Genomic DNA, 20,233 nt, shown 5'->3' with positions numbered 1-20,233 from the left:
GTACATAGGCTACGGATACTGCTTACCATCAGGCGGGCCGTATGCTTGTTTGCCACCGACGTAGTATATAAAAAACAGTACAAAATGTATATGTACTTTTATCACTGACCTACGTTTTTCAACCCATAGTCATATTTTCCGAAGTATAAGGTAGGGTTCTTAGGGTTGCCAGGGTTCATACGGTTCATAGGGTTCATACGGTCAGGGACTGACACCGTATTTAATATTTAAATATGGCGTCCCGTATTTTTACCTGTCCCGTTTTTGTCCCGTATGTGGTTACATAGAGAGTCATCTAAATTGTATTTTTTTTTTTCTTATTTAATGCATGTTAATTATGATATGTAATGTTTTGAAAAGATGTGTCCCGCCGAGTTTCTTGCCGGTCCTTATTGGGATACCCTCCTCCAATTGAGGGGGGGATTTAAATCTTCTCGGATCAGAGGTGTAGGGTTAGAGCCGCCGTAGCTTTATTTGACGTTCATAAGTGCATTGTAATATCTTTATCAGTACCAGAGTACTACTAATACTAATCCTACAGTTCATAGTTTAAAGGTGAAATTCGAATTCTGATTATAATCAAATCGTGTCGAAAGTCCGTTAACGGTCAACCAACCGGTTCAGACTTAATTCAGACCGGCGAGGTTTTGGGCGGTCGCCCGTGGTGACCCTTTGCAAAGCATTTGAAACAGGGTGGATTTATTTAATACAGGACAGTTGAGTTAAAAAAAAGAATATTGAATACCTGGTTCTCATAGATCCTGATCTTTTTGGGTTCCAACTCAGCATCACTAGCATATCCAATCCTGATGCTAAAAAACGTCCCAACTCTCAGAATGTGTCTGACTAGGAAAGGTACCTAACTGTCCGGTTCCGATTTGATTTATATTTATATATGTTATAGAGTATAATAAAGAGACCTCACCTGTATTTTTCTACAGTGAACGAAACTAAGAAAAATATCTAACACATGACTAGATACTTTTTCTCGGTTTCGTTAAACATAAATCTTCATTTCGTACTTCAAAATAGCGAGTCTATTTTACGAAACTTTGAAGCACGTGTAATAAATATACATAACACTCATAACGGAAATAGAAAAATAAACAATATTTACTATATAGAATAATGTTTATCTTAAAACTAGGTAGAATGAAAAAAAATCAAAAAAATACACGGGAGGTTATTTATGTGAGGGTAGCGAAGAGCCTCACCAAATACCACCAAGGATGAAGAGGGGGTCAAAAAGTAGCCGAAAAAACCTCGCGTGATTTGTTCACAAACTCTAAGTATCATGGATTTAACAAGTAAATGGGAGCACCTTTGCATTGCTTTGTAGGGGGAGTCCGGGAAACTTGACCAGGTGGGTGACTTGAACCATTTTACTTAAAAAGTGCCAAAATCAAACTCCTTATTTTATCAGCACTCCAATCCTAACGATATCTATCTGGACATGACATATGCATGCTAAAAATAAATATTTTTATTTTGACATTTATCTTTATAAAATAGTTCAACTCCTGCTACGTCTTATTACTAGGAAGATACTTTTTGTGATAACTCTATAACAGCTTAACTGATTTTTTTCGGAGCTATTTGTCCGATATGTGTGTTTTGAAAGAGGTCCCTACACCAGGTTTAAAGGGAAACAAAAATACATACCTACTTTACGTGTAGGGGAGGTTAATCTTTATTTGTATTTTACCAACAATAAATTTTACCGAGCAAGGCCTCGGACGGACAGACGGACATGGCGAAACTATAAGGTCTTAGTTGACTAAGGAACCCTAAAAATTCACGGAGTGGTCCGTGTGTGACCTGCATTATCTAGACTAGCCCTTTTAACCCTTTGTCTGCTAAATACAATGAGAAGACCCAAACCCTAAAGGGACTGGAAGCCGAGGGGTGTATATTTTAGCCATTCTAAATATAAAAGATAATCCCAATTTGCATCGGTGAGGTCCAGGGAACGGATGTTTGACTGGGTTTAACAATAGGGTGTTTTAGGAATTTAGATCAAGGGGCCTAGCTAACATGACAATCGTCATTAGAATTAAATAATGAATTGAAATAAAACACCTATATATTATATACACTTAGACGAATTCCTGTTTGACTAGCAGAGAATGGAGGAATTCTAAAAACAAGTCCTATTGTCTTGATATTCATTGGATTTTTCCTTTAATATTGGGTCATTTCATTAGCTATGAAATTGGCGTTTTTGTTCATAAGTATTAGTCATGTATTAGTTTATTTATTTTAATAGTAACTTCGAAGTATTTTTTAATTTCATTAGTGCGCTACATAACAACGATTTTACATACAATTATTTGTTACTTTTATCGTTTTATGTATTCAGAATACCGCTCGGTTCGAGTATTTAAATGACTTATATTTTTCTGATTTATAAAAAATATGAGATAGAAAATGTGCCTTAAAATGTCTCAGATTACTGGCAAAAAAATTTTTGGTTTCAAAATGCCATCACAAAATAATCCGCAAAATTCATTGTATGAAAAATCGAATGTCGTTAAAAGTTCTCCATACAAAACGCCAATTTCATAGGTAATTACCTAATATATAAATGTCACAATATGTTAAAATTTGTCGTAATTATGCTAAATAATGTTCGGTGTAAAGAGCTTCAGACTCAACGTTTATTAGTCAGGATAAACTATTTAAATTATCAACCTTCCCAACCCGCCCGATACTACCAGCTTTTCTCGCTATCCTCATTTTCCAAGCTCACATATAAACCAGTATTTAAAGATCTCTTGCTCTATAAAAACTATGCATATACATGGTTCAAACTTATACTGGACATCTAAAGCAAGCAGGCGATGAAAATAACCACTGAAACACGTGAACCTTGCCGCCCTACATTTCTCAACTACATTCAAAACTCTACCTTCCTATATCCATTTAAGTCTCATATCAGCTTGTCACCATCTCACACTAGCTCGACAAGTTATAAACGCAACCGTAGTGTAAAGGAGTAAGGTTGATTTTAGGGTGGGGTTGTCTCGAGACCCGGCTGTCCTGATGACCGGGTCACGAGATGCGTTCCGAATGCCTCCGGAGATATACGAACGTGCACGAACGTTTTACTTGGGTAGAGGTGAATCCTTTTATTGCAGTTAGGGGCTTTATGAAAATTGGCACGGTTGGTGTAGAGCAAATTACAGCTTTAGGTAATTACTTTCATTAAGTATTCGCTATGAGCACGACTGTCACGCAACCAGCATCCGCAAATCTAGGGGGAAACGTCAATTCACTACATCTTATAAAACTACTCCAAAACTAAAAACTACTGAACGGATTTTCATACGACTTTCATCTATCAATAGAGTGATTCTTGAGGAAGGCTTAAGTATATAACTTGTTAAGGTTTTGTGTAAATTGTTTGAAATATAACGATGTTGTCGAAAAAAATCACGATGGCTAGGAGCTTTAATCGAAAACGCTGCCTAATCCGTTTGAGCTATAACAACACAATGTATGGTGCGGTTGTCTCTCTTTCATGAGTCTACAAAAAAGTCCGTGATGTTGAATGTCTATCTTTTAAGGATAACTTACTATACCCATTCTTAACTTCTAGAAAAAGCTCACGTAATATGTGGCTTTTGCAAAGCTATTTACACGGATACAGTATTAATAATTATCAAATTAAATATGTTCGTTATATTAAGCGTTTCACCCAGATTACAATGGTCCCTTACACCATACAATTTAAATGAATATTTAAGGAGTAATCGTAAATTAAAGTTCCATTGCGAGCCATATAACTTATACGAAATGTTAAATACGCTATTCGCAGTTAGTTCTAATTTTACCACCTTATGCGCTAGGATCGCTTTACTTACCCCCACAATGCGCTTCACACGTAGCCAATACAGTACAAATATCAGTACTCCTAGTGTAAATATTTTCGACAGCGAAACGTGACGTACGCGTTTGCGTTACGTGTCATTTTGTATGAGATTTTTGACTTTCCAAAACGTCCCGCTTGGCGCGCTGTTCAAAAACCCATACAAAATGAGACTTAACGCAAACGCGTACGTCACGTTTCGCTATCGACTAAATTTACACTAGGGGTACTGAGCCATTTTACTTGTAGTTATAGACTTCACTAATTCCCAGAGGCCGGATTTCTCGTGGCATTTTTGAATTGTTTTAGGGACTTCTCATTTATACTACCGATATACATATAACGATACAAAGTAGAACACAACATATTAAAGATTTAAATTAGAGGTATACAACAGGCGGTCTTATTATCACTAAATAGCGATTTCTTCTAGAAAACGTTTGAGTAGTTGAATATGTAACGGCAACGCGCATGTAACACCTCTGGAGTTGCAGGCGTCCATAGGCTGCGGTAACTGCTTACCATCAGGCGGGCCGTATGCTTGTTTGCCACCGTCGTGGTATAAAAAAAATGTAATGATACGCAATAAAAACAATGAAAACTGAATAGTTAATAATTTCACATTTAATTACTTCTGTTCAGTCTTTTTTTTTTCAATTGCATGTTCGAAATCTGTTTTCGTGCTAGGGGTCATCACACGTTTAGGGGGAGGGAGGGGTTCAAGAAAATGTGACATGTTGTTACAAGGGGGAGGGGTGAGTCACAAACTTTGTGACGTCACGTTAACTTCATCGGTAACCGATTTTTTATAAGGGATCTCTTCCAGCTAACCTTCGAGTTGATGAGGTATACTTACTATACATTCATTGGTACAGTCACGTCTGAAAATATCGATACGAAAATTGTGCCAAAAATATATATACACTACCTTAATATATTTGCAATAAAGTCGTGTATACATATTTTGGCACATTTTTCGTATCGATATTATCAGACGTGACCATACTAAGGTCGGTTCGTAGTATCGCGTGACTAGCTCGAATTCCGCGATTTCACGGTTTCAGTGTTATAATGAATACCAATACAGTAGGCCAGCTTTAACTGTCACAAACAAATAACATAATAAAGTAATCGTCATCTTCCTCACGTTGTCCCGGCATTTTTGCCACGGCTCATGGGAGCCTGGGGTCCGCTTGACAACTAATCCCAAGATTTGGCGTAGGCACTAGTTTTTACGAAAGCGACTGCCATCTGACCTTCCAACCCAAAGGTTAAACTAGGCCTTATTTCGGCACTTGTATCGTAAATAACAATTAAATCGTGTTTGCACAAAGTAATTATGCTACATTAAGCATTTTCAAGACTTATAAAATTAGGTACATATTTATTGTCGAATATAAAACTGCTGTATTTATTTAAAAATAATTAATTCACCATCGGGGAGAATTTGTGTTACATGGTATCAATTAGTCAAATTATCTCTGTCAATATCTTAACTCTATGGTTTTAATTAAGTATACAACATTTTGACTCTTGGAGAACTTGATACATCTCTAAGAATAATTTGAATATCTCCCGGCGGGGTAGGCTGAGACCACGGATTTCCACTTGCTACGATCCTGACATACCTCTTTCTTCCTTCATTTTCATAACATTCCTCATACACGCTCGAAGATTTAGGGTGCTCTTGACCTGGCCTTTCTTTAGGATTTTCCCGATTTGATCAGAGATTTTATGATCAGTGCTACAAAAACAATATCAGACATGACAGGTAGCTCTTTTATAAGATAATCATAATTACAAGTATGTATAATTAAATTAAAAGATAAGCTATAAGATAAATGATCCTTACAATATATATGTCTAAAGTGATGTCTCGTTCACACACCGCATGAGTGATAATTAGCACGGGGTGTGCTCCGAAGGATTGTTCCGATTAATCCCTGCCGCTTCTTTTCGCCATCGCTACGACACAACATTTCCATCCTCACCACTTAGATGGTTGGCAGTCCTCAACTGTGCGTTTCTCCAGGAACTTTCTGCCTTGCACAGCTAAACTGAAATGAATGTCGCCTGTGCTATTTCCAGACCAATTCGACCTTCAAACCTTCCAAAAGTCACTTAAATCCCCTCTGGTGTTACAGGTGTCCAAGGGCGGCGGTTATCGCTTACCATCAGGTGATCCATCTGCTCGCTTGCCTCCTGTATCATAAAAAATAAATTGACCGAATCGGTAATTTATTATTTGGTTATTGTTGTGTTGACCTACTGTATGCATATTTTTTATGGTGGGTAGACTGTGGGTGGAAGGTTGGAGTTCCACAAAACTTGATAACGGCTTTGAACTTTGACTGTATGCCGTAAACAAGATGGTATGTAAAAAAAACCGTTCAAATGCGAGTCGGACTCGCCCACCGAGGGTTCCGTACTTTTTAGTATTTGTTGTTATAGCGGCAACAGAAATACATCATCTGTGAAATTTTCAACAATTTTGATGCATCATCTGTGAAAATGCATCAAAATCGGTCCATCCGTTGTTGGACAAATACGGTAAAATCGTTATTGGACATAACGATTTTATTGTAATTTTAATTCTAAACATATACATATACATATTTTTTATTTTTACTACTTCCAATGATTTGTATGTATTTTCTGTTGTTGGCTTGTCATTAAGAATATTCTCAATAAATGAGTATGAGTATAGTACACAAGATGGTCGACTATTTATCATTTGTCACCACGCCTGTCACGTTCTAACAAGTATGTAAGTGCGAAAGTGACGGGCATAGTGACAGATCATAAAAATGGAACCATACTGCATTCATTATTCATGTCTTACCTATTTCGATGCCAGATATCTGTTATTCCATTTTGAGGTCAGCCCAAAAAGTCCGACTTTGTCTTATCACAACCTCGATCTGCAGTCCCTTGAGACCATTAAACCTAACCTAGTGACCCCTAAAACTATAGATGTACGACACTCTGTTTTTTACAGGACTAAATAAACTTAACAGAGAAACAACACGAAATAAAATAAATAAATATTATAGGACATTATTACACAAATAATTAAAAATAACGTTAAAAACTTTTTTTTAATACCACGAGAGTGCATTAAAAAACAAGCATACTACTTGCAAACAAGCATACGGGCCACACAATGAACAGAATCAATTAAACAAAAATATTACTTTGCTAATCCGCGAAAAGATAACGTGCTAGACAATCAGTGCTAGTGCTAGCCCGTTATACTTGCGTATTTTTTTCATGCAATAAGGTTGTTTCCAATTTTTTGAAACGCTTGTATTACGTTCTATATTAATTAAAAGTTGCCCTAAAATTCAACATTTATATTAAAAACGGCTTTAAATATGTTAAATTAACAAAATATATTTTGACAGATGGTTTGGCGCCCAAAACGCTCTTTGAAAATTGTGTAACGTCACAGTTTACGGTTTGACACATAACTACATACACACGTAGAAAATACGAACTGTCAACTGACATTTGTCATTTCTCGTTTATCGCCTAACTGTCAACAGTGTCAATCCGAGAGTTGTGACGTCATCAGAATCTTCAATGACGTTTCGAGTTTGGTCACGTGACGTGTGCCAAAAGATATTTTAAATTCAATATTTAAAAAAATATGGTCATTACAGGTCCCCTAAAAGTAGTTTAACATGTTCTTATAATCCAAAAGAATTTATTGGGATACAATTCTGCCCTAAGATTTGTAGATGGAAACAACCCTATTAATGTTCCCACCCTCCCACCGCAAAAATAAATACGCAAATAAATATAACAAACCACCACCAAAAGTACAAAACTCGACACGTGTTTCGCCTCTCTAGCTTCCCGTCACTATGCATGCATAGGGACGTCAAGTTGTGCCAACTCTAATAATTGCTCGGAGCAATGCTGAGCCGAACGGAGTCGGGAAAAGCCGAAAGGATGTCGCCCTTCTCTCAGAAGTGTAGGTCTGATATCGGTTTGATGTCAGTGTACGTTCGAATTGGCCTGTGTAACTACTTAGTATGCTACGGCGTAGCCCGTAGCAGTTTTTACCGTAGCGTTCGTAGAAAAGCGTAGAATCTAAGCGTAGAAAGCGTAACTCAAAACATTGAGGCGTATTCAGTGGCGTTAGCTGTCTCGTGTGGCGAAAGGGACGCATGACGCGACAGACGATAAAAACACGACGATACTAGCGCCGCTGATTACGAATAGGTTATGAATTTGATCTGATTTTTTATGGATATGATCTGTCAATGAAAACTTTAATGATAAAACGAGAAACACGCATATAAAACATAATAAAAACACTGTACATTAAAAAGTTATAAATAAAAAAACTGTCTATATTCTGGTCTAGGTAGGGTGCCTAGAAGGCTGGCCGCATTGCCCCTTTGGATAGCAATGCTGATCCTATGGAGTGTGGAATTAAAAGGAGTGAAGTGTATGGCTGTCAGCTATAAATAATAGTTCCAAATCTCTCCAGAGTAGCGCTTGAGTAGCTAAGAACCTAGGCGTTATTGACGGAGTAAAGTGCGCTGTCTATGATTTTTTTTTTCAAGTATTCTATGTATTGTAGCGCCACCTATTTAAGGTTTTTTGATGACACTTTTTGGTACATGGAGATTTCTTTCCTTACCTCCAGACCTCCACCATCCTTAGCTGATCCGCTGAGCGAACTAGATACGTCACTTTTGACATTGACATACTCAACGAGGGGGGTGGGGTTAGGGTCGGCAACGCACATGTAACTCCTCTGGAGTTGCAGGTGTACATAGGCTACGGAGACTGCTTACCATCAGGCAGGCCGTATGCTTGTTTGCCACCGACGTAGTATTAAAAAAAAAGACACAAAGTCCACAGCGCGCATTGGACCAGCGCCGTGGGGACTATAGCCCAAGCCCATTCGTGCATGAGAGATGCCTGTACCCAGCAGTGGGACGTATATAGGCTGAATTATTATATACCGGTGATTTCGGATTACCAGGCATTGTAATATTGATCGATGACGTAAGCGCGTTAGTCATAATAAACGATCTATAAAACTGATTGACGGGGCAATGGCCGATCCGATTATAGCTCCTTTACACGATGGGCCATCAAACTGGCCTACTAGGGCCAGCGTGTACAGACGGTAGTGGTGTCGGATAGCTTATGGCGCGGCGGGATGGCGAAGGGATGGCCACGGTCTCGGTTGTTCGTCCTCTCATCAAAGGTGGTGGGCCAGCGATGGTGCGTACGCATCTACAGGTGGCCTATTATGCCATTCATAATATAGTGCGTGCTCTCAACCATCGGATGGCCATCTCGCTTGTCCAACGCTAGACAACCGAGTAGGGGAGCCATAACCATCGCATGGCCATCTCGCTAGTCCAGTGTTGGGCCACCAAGTAGGGGAGCCATTACCATCGCATGCCCATCTCGCTGGTCCATCGCTGGGCCATCGTGTAGAGGAGCCATTAAGGATTTAATTGCATGGAAATTATTACAATAAGGTCGGCAAATTATTCCCCCGCCTGGAATCTGAATAATACAGCACAAGAATGACTTTAGGTATATCCTTGGGAAAGCCTTAAGAGTCCCCGGCAAGCTCGGCCGAATTTCACCTTCCCATACAGACGGAGTTTTGTTCTCATTTTGAAACTACGTGTTGGATTGTAATGAAACTTTGCACATAAAATAACACGAGGTATATCCCGTAATTAGTTTATATAGCTCCAGTTTATAAAACAAATTAAAAAGAGCAAAAACAAGTTTTGAATGAAAAACATTAATTCGATGTACATTTTTTTTACTATGGTATCTCAAGCTACATAAACTAATTACAGGCATAGATATATCTTATCCTATTGTAAGTTTTAAAATGAGAAAAAGAATATATTCGTTCCGTAAATTATTGCAGGTGACTAAATAAACACCCTGTATACATATCAAAAACCATTGTAGTCCAATTATGATTTAATTAATATATTGTTACAGTTCTAATTTTGTTAATGGGTTGAAATATTTAACAAACGAATTAATTTTCTTCTCTTTTTGTTACAGTTTAATGGCGTCCAACATAGTGAAGAAGCACCGTATAAAATCACCAACGTCGACCCAGCAATAGAGGAATTAAAAAAAAATGCACTCCGTCAGCCGCCGTCCACGTCACACTAAAAACCACCTAAAAATTAAAAAGAAACGCAACGAGCTTACCAACACTAAACCGAACGTGTGTTCCAAATTTAAATAGGACCGTTAACGGACTCGCATTCTAGAATTTTCGATTTTTTTTATTTTGAAAAAGGAAGCTTTAAAAATTTTCTAAACGTAAATTCCCATTCGGATAGTTGCCTTCTTAGTTAGTAGATCTGTGATTGGTCCAATTTCTTGTATATTGTATAAATAACCACGTAGTTGTATGTTGTGATTGGCTGATTATCGTTTGGAGATCGAATAAAGGTGAGTTTTTTTTTTACCAACTTTACAGATTATGGAAGTAGGATCGCTAAGATAAAGTTGTATAGAAGCTGTATGCGTTGGAGGGTCTGCCATCTTGTGATCAAAAACATAAACTGTACATTGACACTTCACGCCAAAGCAACTGCTACCCTCTATAAGCTCATTGTAGGTTCTGCCATCTTGTGGGCTACATTGTAAGCTTAAACTTGACATTTACACTTCGCGTCAAAAAAAAGGGGGTCCTGTGCTGCCCCCTATAGTTTATGCACGATCGCTATAGCGTTATTCATAAACTCTTATCTAACAAGCCCTTGATAATAGTTTGTCCTTATCCGTAATTTACACATTTATTAGAAAGGGACGAAAATTTACAGACAGGCCGATTTCGCACACATACTCGCTTACCAGTGTTGAGTCTATCACCGCTCAGCCCTCGAGTTGTGGATGTGTGCGTGTCACCCGTAAACGCGAGGAAATTGGCGTGTTTGAAATAACAGTATTCACACTTCTGTCAGCGACTGTATCTCTGCTTATCTTTAAACTCTGAGTTTATTTTATCTCAAATTAATAACTTTGGTATGATTTTGTGAAAATTATCTTTAGGCACTGTCTCGTTTTACCGATATTTTATAACAACTTATATTTTTAACGGTTTGATATTTCAATACATTCGGTACCGGTAAATGTGGGACTTTATTACCGGTACTTGGTGTACCAATCTAAACGTTTACCGGTTTCAGGTACCATAATATGGAGAATCCTGAATCTGAAACGAGCTCCCCTCCAGAGGAGAGCAGCGCGTTGAATAGAAATAGGGTAAGTTAAAAAAATATATATTATAGGGACATTCTTACACAAATTGACTAAGTCCCACGGTAAGCTCAAGAAGGCTTGTGTTGTGTTACTCAGACAACGATATATATATATATATATATAATATACAAATACGTAAATACATAGAAAAATACCTATGACTCGGGAACAAATATTTGTGCTCATCCGTCACACAAATATATGCCTTTTACGAAATTCGAACCCAAGTGGAAGTTGAAGTTATTTATTAAACATAATGGTAATATTCCGCAATTGGCTACTTGACAGTTTCTTGTAACTAATGTCAATCTATCTTGATTTTGCTGAGGATCAAATGTCTATATAGGACTCATGGCATGAGAAAAAAATCAGAAATAAGAGTTAAAGTCTGACGCTCGCACTCGACGATTGAAATGCCGCTAACAAAATGATATTGTAATGTTACGTCATATTACATTAGTCTGTCCTAAATGTATGGAAGATCAAGAAAATTGCTATTTTGACCCTGAAATTTTTTTTTTATACTACGTCGGTGGCAGACAAGCATACGGCCTGCCTGATGGTAAGCAGTCTCCGTAGCCTATGTACACCTGCAACTCCAGAGCAGTTACATGCGCGTTGCCGACCCTAACCCCACCCCCCTTGTTGAGCTCTGGCAACCTTACTCACCGACAGGAACACAACACTATGAGTAGGGTCAAGTGTTGCGTTAAAGTGTTATGTTGCGTGTTGGGTATATTGCGTTTATGTATATAGTTGTCTTAAACTTTAATTTTCAATAAAATGTAAGGAACCGAATGGTACCATTTTCCTTTTTCTTTAAATAATTGTGACTTTGGAGCCTTGTATTTTTTTATAATCTCAATATGTCGTTTTAAATTCCACTTTTTTTTATAATGTACGGCTCATTTTATATCCATTTAACTAAATTTTGTTATAATATTCAACATGTGTCAAGTACCCAATTGTCAATTTTGACTGCCAGCGACTCGCTCAGCGGGTTCTCTGTTCGTAGGCTGCGCTCGTAGGGCGTAGCTCGCACTGGCAATGCCAGTGAATATGTCAAGTTAAGAGTGTTAGCCATTTGTAGGCCAGTGCTACGCAACGTAGCACGCCATAGCAATATGAATTTATTCACTATGCGTCTATCGCAAATGCTAAAAAAAATAGTAATTACTCCCTCTAATTATTTGATCCCTATTGTTACATGTTGTAAATATCTTATCAAATTTTCAGTCTATTTACCAGGTCAAAATATTTTTTATTTTTTTGTACCGAGATAAAAAATATTTTGTACAAAAAAATACCATCCCCCCTTTTCTCCGAAGTTAGCCAAAGAAAAATAATGAATTTCTTACAAAACTTGTTTTAAATTGTTTTTTCAGAGTTTCAAGTCAAAACAACTAGTCAGAAGCCAGGCGATACGCGAGTCGCAATCTCCTCCGCGGTCCGCGTCGCCCGTCGGCGATGATGCCGGTACCGATACCGTTACCGGTACCGGTAACGCTGGTACCAGTAACAGTGGTACCGGGAATCCGGTTACGGATGTGGTGGAGGTGGAGGAGAAGCGGCGCCCGGTTGAGATACACGTAAGTTGCGAAATTTAGTGTAACTCGGACTTTTCTTTTCTTTGGGAGTGTGTTTTTATTTATTTATCATAAACTAAGTAATTAAGTAAATACATTGTACGACAAAAAAGGAAAAATTGTTATTGGAACATAATTGTGTAGTACAAAGGCGAACTTATCCCTAAGAGGGTACTCTCATAAATGATAGGAAACAATCGATGGCCAATGAAAAATATAATACCTATTACCTACTTGTAGCCCTCTTATATTGCTGTGCCCTTACAGGGTGTCACATGTATACCTATATGTTCCATTCCATCCATGCTTGTGATGTGATATGCAATAAACTATTCTATTCTATTCTACCTATTAAGTGTTTTGTAGTGTAATTGGACGTAATTTAGAAAAAAAGAGAAAACTCCCAAAAATATGTCAATAAATAAATACCAATACAACCAATTTAAAGTCAAAATTAGTCAGAAGCCATTCGATGATGCCAGTATTGATATATTGATATGTAAATGTAGAAAATAATATAAAAATAAATTTTCTTAATGAAGTGTTTGTGTTGTCAATTTTTTGAGAATTCAAATGATCAGCTCAATCAGGCATCAGGAAACGTATATATATAGGCATCAGGAAATGTAATAGCTTGTACAATTATGTATGATTTCGTACTTTCAGATCACAGGCGGAGCATGGGAGAGCGGAGAGCAGAAATCTCGTCGCCGTTGGCCGCAGCAGTCGCGCGACTTGTTGTCGAACGGACCTCGTGTCGCTTGCGTCGCGGGCTGTCGCTCTCAGTGCAGGTACTTACAGGGCGAGTGAGACAGAAAAGTGGTTACACGGGGGGCAGTGAGTCAAAAGCAGTCATAGGAGGAGCATGAGATAATGGAGAGCAGAAATCTTGTCGCCGTTCGCCGCAGCAGTCGCGCGACTTGTTGTCGAACGGACCTCGTGTCGCTTGCGTCGCGGGCTGTCGCTCTCAGTGCAGGTACTTACAGGAGCGAGTGAGACAGAAAAGTGGTTACACGGGGGGCAGTGAGACAAAAGCAGTCATAGGCGGAGCATGAGATAATGGAGAGCAGAAATCTCGTCGCCGTTGGCCGCAGCAGTCGCGCGACTTGTTGTCGAACGGACCTCGTGTCGCTTGCGTCGCGGGCTGTCGCTCTCAGTGCAGGTACTTACAGGAGCGAGTGAGACAGAAGAGTGGTTACACGGGGGGCAGTGAGACAAAAGCAGTCATAGGAGGAGCATGAGAGAATGGAGAGCAGAAATCTCGTCGCCGTTGGCCGCAGCAGTCGCGCGACTTGTTGTCGAACGGACCTCGTGTCGCTTGCGTCGCGGGCTGTCGCTCTCAGTGCAGGTACTTACAGGAGCGAGTGAGACAGAAGAGTGGTTACTCGGGGGGCAGTGAGACAAAAGCAGTCATAGGAGGAGCTTGAGAGAATGGAGAGCAGAAATCTCGTCGCCGTTCGCCGCAGCAGTCGCGCGACTTGTTGTCGAACGGACCTCGTGTCGCTTGCGTCGCGGGCTGTCGCTCTCAGTGCAGGTACTTACAGGAGCGAGTGAGACAGAAGAATGGTTACCCGGGGGGCAGTGAGACAAAAGCAGTCATAGGAGGAGCATGAGAGAATGGAGAGCAGAAATCTCGTCGCCGTTGGCCGCAGCAGTCGCGCGACTTGTTGTCGAACGGACCTCGTGTCGCTTGCGTTGCGGGCTGTCGCTCCCAATGCAGGTAAGTTCCTGTGCCTTTACACCTACTGTCCTATGTAGTTCTACTCTAGTCCTATGTCTACCACTTCATGAGAAGACCCGTCGCTGGCAGCAGTCCCGCGACTTGTCGAACGGACCTCGTGTTGCTTGCTTGCTTGCGGGCTATCGCTTCCAATGCACATGGCCAATGCTTGCGTGGCGCGTTGTCGTTCACAGTGCAGTTACTTAGACTAGTTTGTGCGCCAAGCATGTATGCAGCATCTGCCTGACCGCTATAATTTAGGGGAAAAGGTCTGTATCACGACAATCCAGTCGCTCGGGCATCGGGCGTTTTTTAAAGATTGTATGTCGAATTCTCTTAAACTCAATATTTTATTTATTAAAACATAAATGTATTGTATGTTTCAGGGGTCAGAGGCGACGGAACCCTTGCCCGACAAAACAGGATTCCGGTATATCGTGTCCCGATGACTGCACCGACTGCTCCGACTTCGAGCATACCGGTAATATTTATATTAACGAGTATTTTTATATTAAATTAAAAAAATCAGCGCTTCCTGCAAGATTGGAACTTGTGACCTTTCGACCTTTCGGAACATCGCTCTGATATAACCAATTGAGCCAAGGAAACTTACCAAAAAAGTGCGAATCTTTCCATTCTTTTCTTTTTATTAACTCGCCTTAGGGAGCCGCATAGCATAGCGACATGTACTGTCGAGACTGTGATATAATCGGACCGACTGGGAGACTTCGGCACGACATCGGCCGAAGTGGAGGCATTCAGTGAGTACAAAAGTGCAAGCATTTGAAGAGCAGAGGCGAGTGGAACTCGACGCGAAGCATGACGAGTTAAAGACCCGACCACCTGCGGTCATAAGTTACAATGGGGTTGGCAACTGTCAAATGTTTGCATAGATGGCGCCATCATAGCTTGCCCCTGTCTCTAGTTTTGTTCTATGAGATTTGGCTTAAAGTACTGGAATCCAGGTCACAAAATTCCAAAAAAAAAACAAGAATTTGATACAATTCTAGGGATTGACAGGGCAAGCTATGATGGCGCCATCTGTTAAATACTTCGACCGGCCAACCCCATTTTCTCGGAGGGGTGCTGACTTGCGGTGAGTGTGATCGTACATTTACTGCGAAAATAGGCTACTTCGGCTGACGATCATGAGCGCTCAGGTGGCTACCTGAGAGCTCGTGATCGTCGCTCTCACTAGCCAGTACAAAATCAGTCGCCGAGGCCGAAACCGGTTAGGACGGGATGATGATCCCGGTATATCGTGTTCCGATACTGCAGCGACTGCTCTTATTCATGAAAACCAACATCATAATGTTGAAGGTGTGGTTTTACAATCAAACCACGGCAAATCGTTCATAAACTTTATTTGATTGAGTTTGCTGAAAGTTTAACAACACTGAATTACTAATTAATAAAAAAACATTAACATTATATTTGGATGGAACGTCCAACTTACGTCTGTCGACATATATAATTTTACCGCAAAGAAGATATTTGTTCCTGAGTCATGGATATTTTCTATGTATTTAAGTATTTGTGTACCAATGTTGTACAAATAAAATCTTTGAATCTTTGAACCTTTTTTAGGGTTCCGTAGCCAAATGGCAAAAAACGGAACCCTTATAGATTCGTCATGTCCGTCTGTCTGTCCGTTTATTTAATATTACGTATATATATCGTTGTCTGAGTACCCACAACACAAGCCTTCTTGGCTTACCGTGGGACTTAGTCAATTTTTGTAAGAATGTCCCTATAGTATCTATTTATTTATTTATGCTTTATTTTCCAGGGGGCTCGAGCAATGACGTCAGAAAAGCTTGCAGCTTGGATTCGGACGAGTCATATTGCAGGTTAATATTTTTTTATAAAACCCACGTTATCTTTTTATACCGTATGTACCCTAAGGCTAAGGCTAAGGTAAAATAATGGATATAAGAGTCTGTCAAGCCATTTCCGTCAGAACAAAAAAAAGGGGCAAATTTTAAAAATGTAGCTTTATCGTCCCATAGAAAATTAAATTCGCGCCTTAATCTACTGACAAACTGGTTAGACCGGCTATAATTATATTTTTATTTACAGACAGTAACTTCAAACCTGCTTACTGTATTACTAAAAAAAAAAAAAAAAATTACTACTTATAGTATTTTTTTTTCTCTGAAGACTAGTAAATAGAATTTAAGTATGGCTCAGGATTTCATTTTCTTTATGCTGTTAGCATGTATGTTAACATTATGTACTTAATATTGAACCTCCAGGTCTGTGATTCTTAAGTATGTTAAGTACTCTACATTGTACTTCAAATCCATTTGTATATGTGACTGTTTGTGTTCTATTTTTTTGTTTTTATATATAAATAACATTTTTATTTCATATATAAATCATTATTTTTTGATTATGCAGACCTCGGACAGGGTGAGCTGTTTTAAGAGTTTGCATAATATGGACATACCTACGTAGTCATTCAATGGCAGATGTGATGTAATTGAATAACGAATTAAATTATTCTATTTAGATCTTTACATAACTAGCAAAACAAATTAATTGTATAGCAAGCCTCTTTAAATGATAAGCATATTATTTTATAAGCTGGTCTTCGTCTGCTTCTGTCAGTCAGAAATTAGAAGACGTCATAGCTAGAAACCCAGACTTAGATCTGTTTAGGGACTATGCTGAAAAAATTTCGGAAGGAACAGATGTGGACGGTATTTTAATGTACAACTTCACTCCGCTCACTTCAGTGGAAGTAGAAAGGTCTTTTTCCATCTATAAGTGGATATTAAACTCAAGAAGAAGTGCGTTGAAAATTGAAAATCTAGAAAAAATTATAGTTCTTTATTACAATAACCAATAACAAAGAAAAATTTGAATAAATAAATAATACTTACTCGTTTTGTACATAATGCACTGTCATTTTTGTTTAATTATTATTCATGAATTCTTTTTAATATTTCATCTTGAGGCATATCTATATTAACATCTACACTTGACATTAATGACGTAAAAATGGCTCACTCTGTCCGAGGTCTGATTATGAGATCAAGCTTCGATTGCGCCTGATAGTGCAAAGAAAATGCTCTTAGAAAAAATAGAAACAAAGTATCTTTTAAGATACATTTTGCCGTATTTATCAACGTACATTTGAAAAAAATGTTATGAATGCTGCCCGTTAATAATCTAATATTTTTAACACGCTTTTATTAGGTCGACCTGTAGTTAACTATGTAATGGAATCTAAGGTAGGTAACTAATTTTACAGTACATATGGTGCTACTTTACCGCACTAGTGCGAAAATTAGCATATTACGTTACTGTGTCGACAATTTAAAGGGCCATATGTACTGTAAAACGTTGTACGATACAAGTGCGAAAAATAGGAAATTCGAAACGAGTGGCGATAAATTAAAACACGACCGAAGGGAGTGTTTTAAATCGACACGAGTTGTAATGTACTATTACAGTACATATGGTGCTACTTTATCGCACTAGTGCGAAAATTAGCATATTACGTTACTGTGTCGAACATTTAAAGGGCCATATGTACTGTAAACCGTTGTACGATACATGTGCGAATAGGTAATTCGCCACTCGTTTCGAATTTCCTATTTTTCGCACTTGTATCGTAATGTACTATAACCATCTTTCAAGGATCGTAGCGTTATGAAAATTGGCAGCTGTAAGTAGTTCTGATGACAATACGATAATATGGTATTGTCGAACTGATCTGATGATGGAGCCGGAAGATATGAACTGGAACTTCATGATGGAACATCGTATCATAGCTGTGTTTGGATTTGTTAGAAAAGTCTTGTAATGTAATGAACTTTGACCACGATTAGGTTTCAAAGTCTGATGATGAAGCCGGAAGATAGGCACTGGCATTCCGAGATGGAATATCGTATCATAGTCGTGTTTGCACTTGTGAGAAAGGTCACGTAATGGACTTTGAACGCGATCAGGTTTCACATTTATATAAGCGTGTTTTTCTGGTGTTTTTAAACTATTAATTATTAACCTTTTGACCGCCAAAGACGTCATATGACGCGCGCGGCTACAACCCAATATCAACCTTCATGCGTACCGACAAGGTTCACGATTACGCGCCGCGTGCGATACGCGTGGCGTTCAAAAGGTTAAAGTATCATTTTCGCTTACAGATGTCCGGAGGGGAAAGTTAAACCACCAAAGACTAATTCTTTAAGCAGAACTGATTCAGGTGAATAATTTAAATACTTTTAGAATCGTAGGTACATACGTAGAGAAATAAATAAGGATAGAGTGCTAACTCTGACGTGACTTATTTCGTAGGCGACATCTAGCGTCAAATAGTGGATTTATCAGTACCGCTGCTTGACACCAGATGTCACGAGTGTCGCGACTGACGAAAAATGTATCACTAAGACAATTTTCAACTAATATTATAATCAGAAAGAGATGAAAATAGAGTTCCAGTTAATCCGGTTATAATATTAGCTGAAAATTGTTAAGCATTAGATTTTCCGTCCGTCGCGCCATCTATTGTCAAATATCAGTACTGATAAATTCGTTGCTTGACGCTAGATGTCGATTACGAAGTAATTCGCGTTTTGGTAAGAAAACTGATGATATTTTCAGTAGTTAATTAACAATAGTGTAGAATAGTAGTAGATAATAGTATTTTGTGCAACTGGTACATAATAAGGGTTATTAAAATTCAAGGGCCAAAGTTACAAAATGAGACAAACCCCAGTTTTTACCGAACCGAGAATTTTAAGACCAAATTATGTAACGTTGCACACAATATTTGTTTTAAAACAGTAGCAAACACCTAAAATGACAAATCAAATCAAAGTTACATACCTACCTACCTATACAGATTTTGTAGATCTTTGAAATCTTTGATCTATAGGTTAGCATTAAAAAAATACAACAGTTCAACAATATTCATAATAACACTGCTATTATGATCCTATTATAGACAAGCACCACCGCGCCTAAAGCGCCGCGCTTCAAATGAAGCTGATTTAGATATCACTGGCCGTCATTTAATCGACAAATAGAAGTGCTAGGGTAGAAGAAAAGCTTTGTAAATAAATGTACAATACAATACAAATAATACAGCACATTCAGAAGAGGTAAACAACAGGCGGTCTTATCGATAAAAAGCGATTTCTCTCAGACAACCTTTAGGTAGCGTAACTAAATAAATGTACAATTCAATGTATTTACTACTTATTAATTTAATTTCAGCCGACAACAAAATAGAGCCAACGGGCCCGGAGCTAGTCAACTTTATAAGAGAAACATTGAATAAGAACACCCGAGACAGAATGCTTCTGCTGAAGATAGAGAAGGAACTGCACGCACTTGTCACCGATACTGGGTATGTTTACATTTACGAGCCACACAATTAGAATAGAATAGAATAGAAATAGAATTTGTTTTATTCATAAACACACAAACAGTAATAGACAGGCATAAAAGAGAACATAGTGAGAGTAAAGTGTCACGAAATGGCCTCATCTCAGCATGTTGCTGGCGACTTCCAGCGCTGATCTTCCGATGAGACCATCGAGTGCGAAATAGTCACGGAAGGTAACAATTCTCAGAGAGGCAGTCACTCTTTAGGCATAATATGATGTTTTCTCAGACTAACCTATCTGTTTATTATTCTTACTCGCCAACCATGAAAACCATGGTTGGCGAGTAAGAATAATAAACGAAACCCATGTATGTTTATTTGTATAAGTATATGTGTAAGTTTATCAATATATAGTTTATATTCATATATAGTCTCGGTTACAAATTAATTTA

General features: G+C 38.6%; 2 protein-coding genes across 2 annotated transcripts in view; both read left to right on the top strand.

The window, feature by feature from the left end:
• The window catches only part of LOC133531851 (uncharacterized), a 50,213-nt gene extending 36,680 nt beyond the window's left edge, over window positions 1-13,533 (top strand). Inside the window, exons 2-5 of the mRNA XM_061870246.1 lie at window positions 9,926-10,324; window positions 11,065-11,140; window positions 12,523-12,726; window positions 13,390-13,533. Coding sequence (XP_061726230.1) covers window positions 11,075-11,140; window positions 12,523-12,726; window positions 13,390-13,533 — 414 coding nt within the window. The 5' untranslated portion in view covers window positions 9,926-10,324; window positions 11,065-11,074. The remainder of the gene's footprint in view (window positions 1-9,925; window positions 10,325-11,064; window positions 11,141-12,522; window positions 12,727-13,389) is intronic.
• Window positions 13,534-13,782: 249 nt separating this feature from the next.
• The window catches only part of LOC133531850 (uncharacterized), a 118,823-nt gene continuing 112,372 nt past the window's right edge, over window positions 13,783-20,233 (top strand). Inside the window, exons 1-6 of the mRNA XM_061870245.1 lie at window positions 13,783-13,885; window positions 14,335-14,443; window positions 14,830-14,924; window positions 16,233-16,293; window positions 18,598-18,656; window positions 19,670-19,802. Of these exons, the coding sequence (XP_061726229.1) occupies window positions 13,783-13,885; window positions 14,335-14,443; window positions 14,830-14,924; window positions 16,233-16,293; window positions 18,598-18,656; window positions 19,670-19,802 (560 nt within the window). The remainder of the gene's footprint in view (window positions 13,886-14,334; window positions 14,444-14,829; window positions 14,925-16,232; window positions 16,294-18,597; window positions 18,657-19,669; window positions 19,803-20,233) is intronic.

The sequence above is a fragment of the Cydia pomonella genome, chromosome 26 (assembly GCF_033807575.1).
Source record: "Cydia pomonella isolate Wapato2018A chromosome 26, ilCydPomo1, whole genome shotgun sequence".
Taxonomy (NCBI): domain Eukaryota; kingdom Metazoa; phylum Arthropoda; class Insecta; order Lepidoptera; family Tortricidae; genus Cydia; species Cydia pomonella.
Note: the sequence above shows the minus strand (reverse complement) of the source record. Positions and strands in the feature narration are given on the sequence as shown.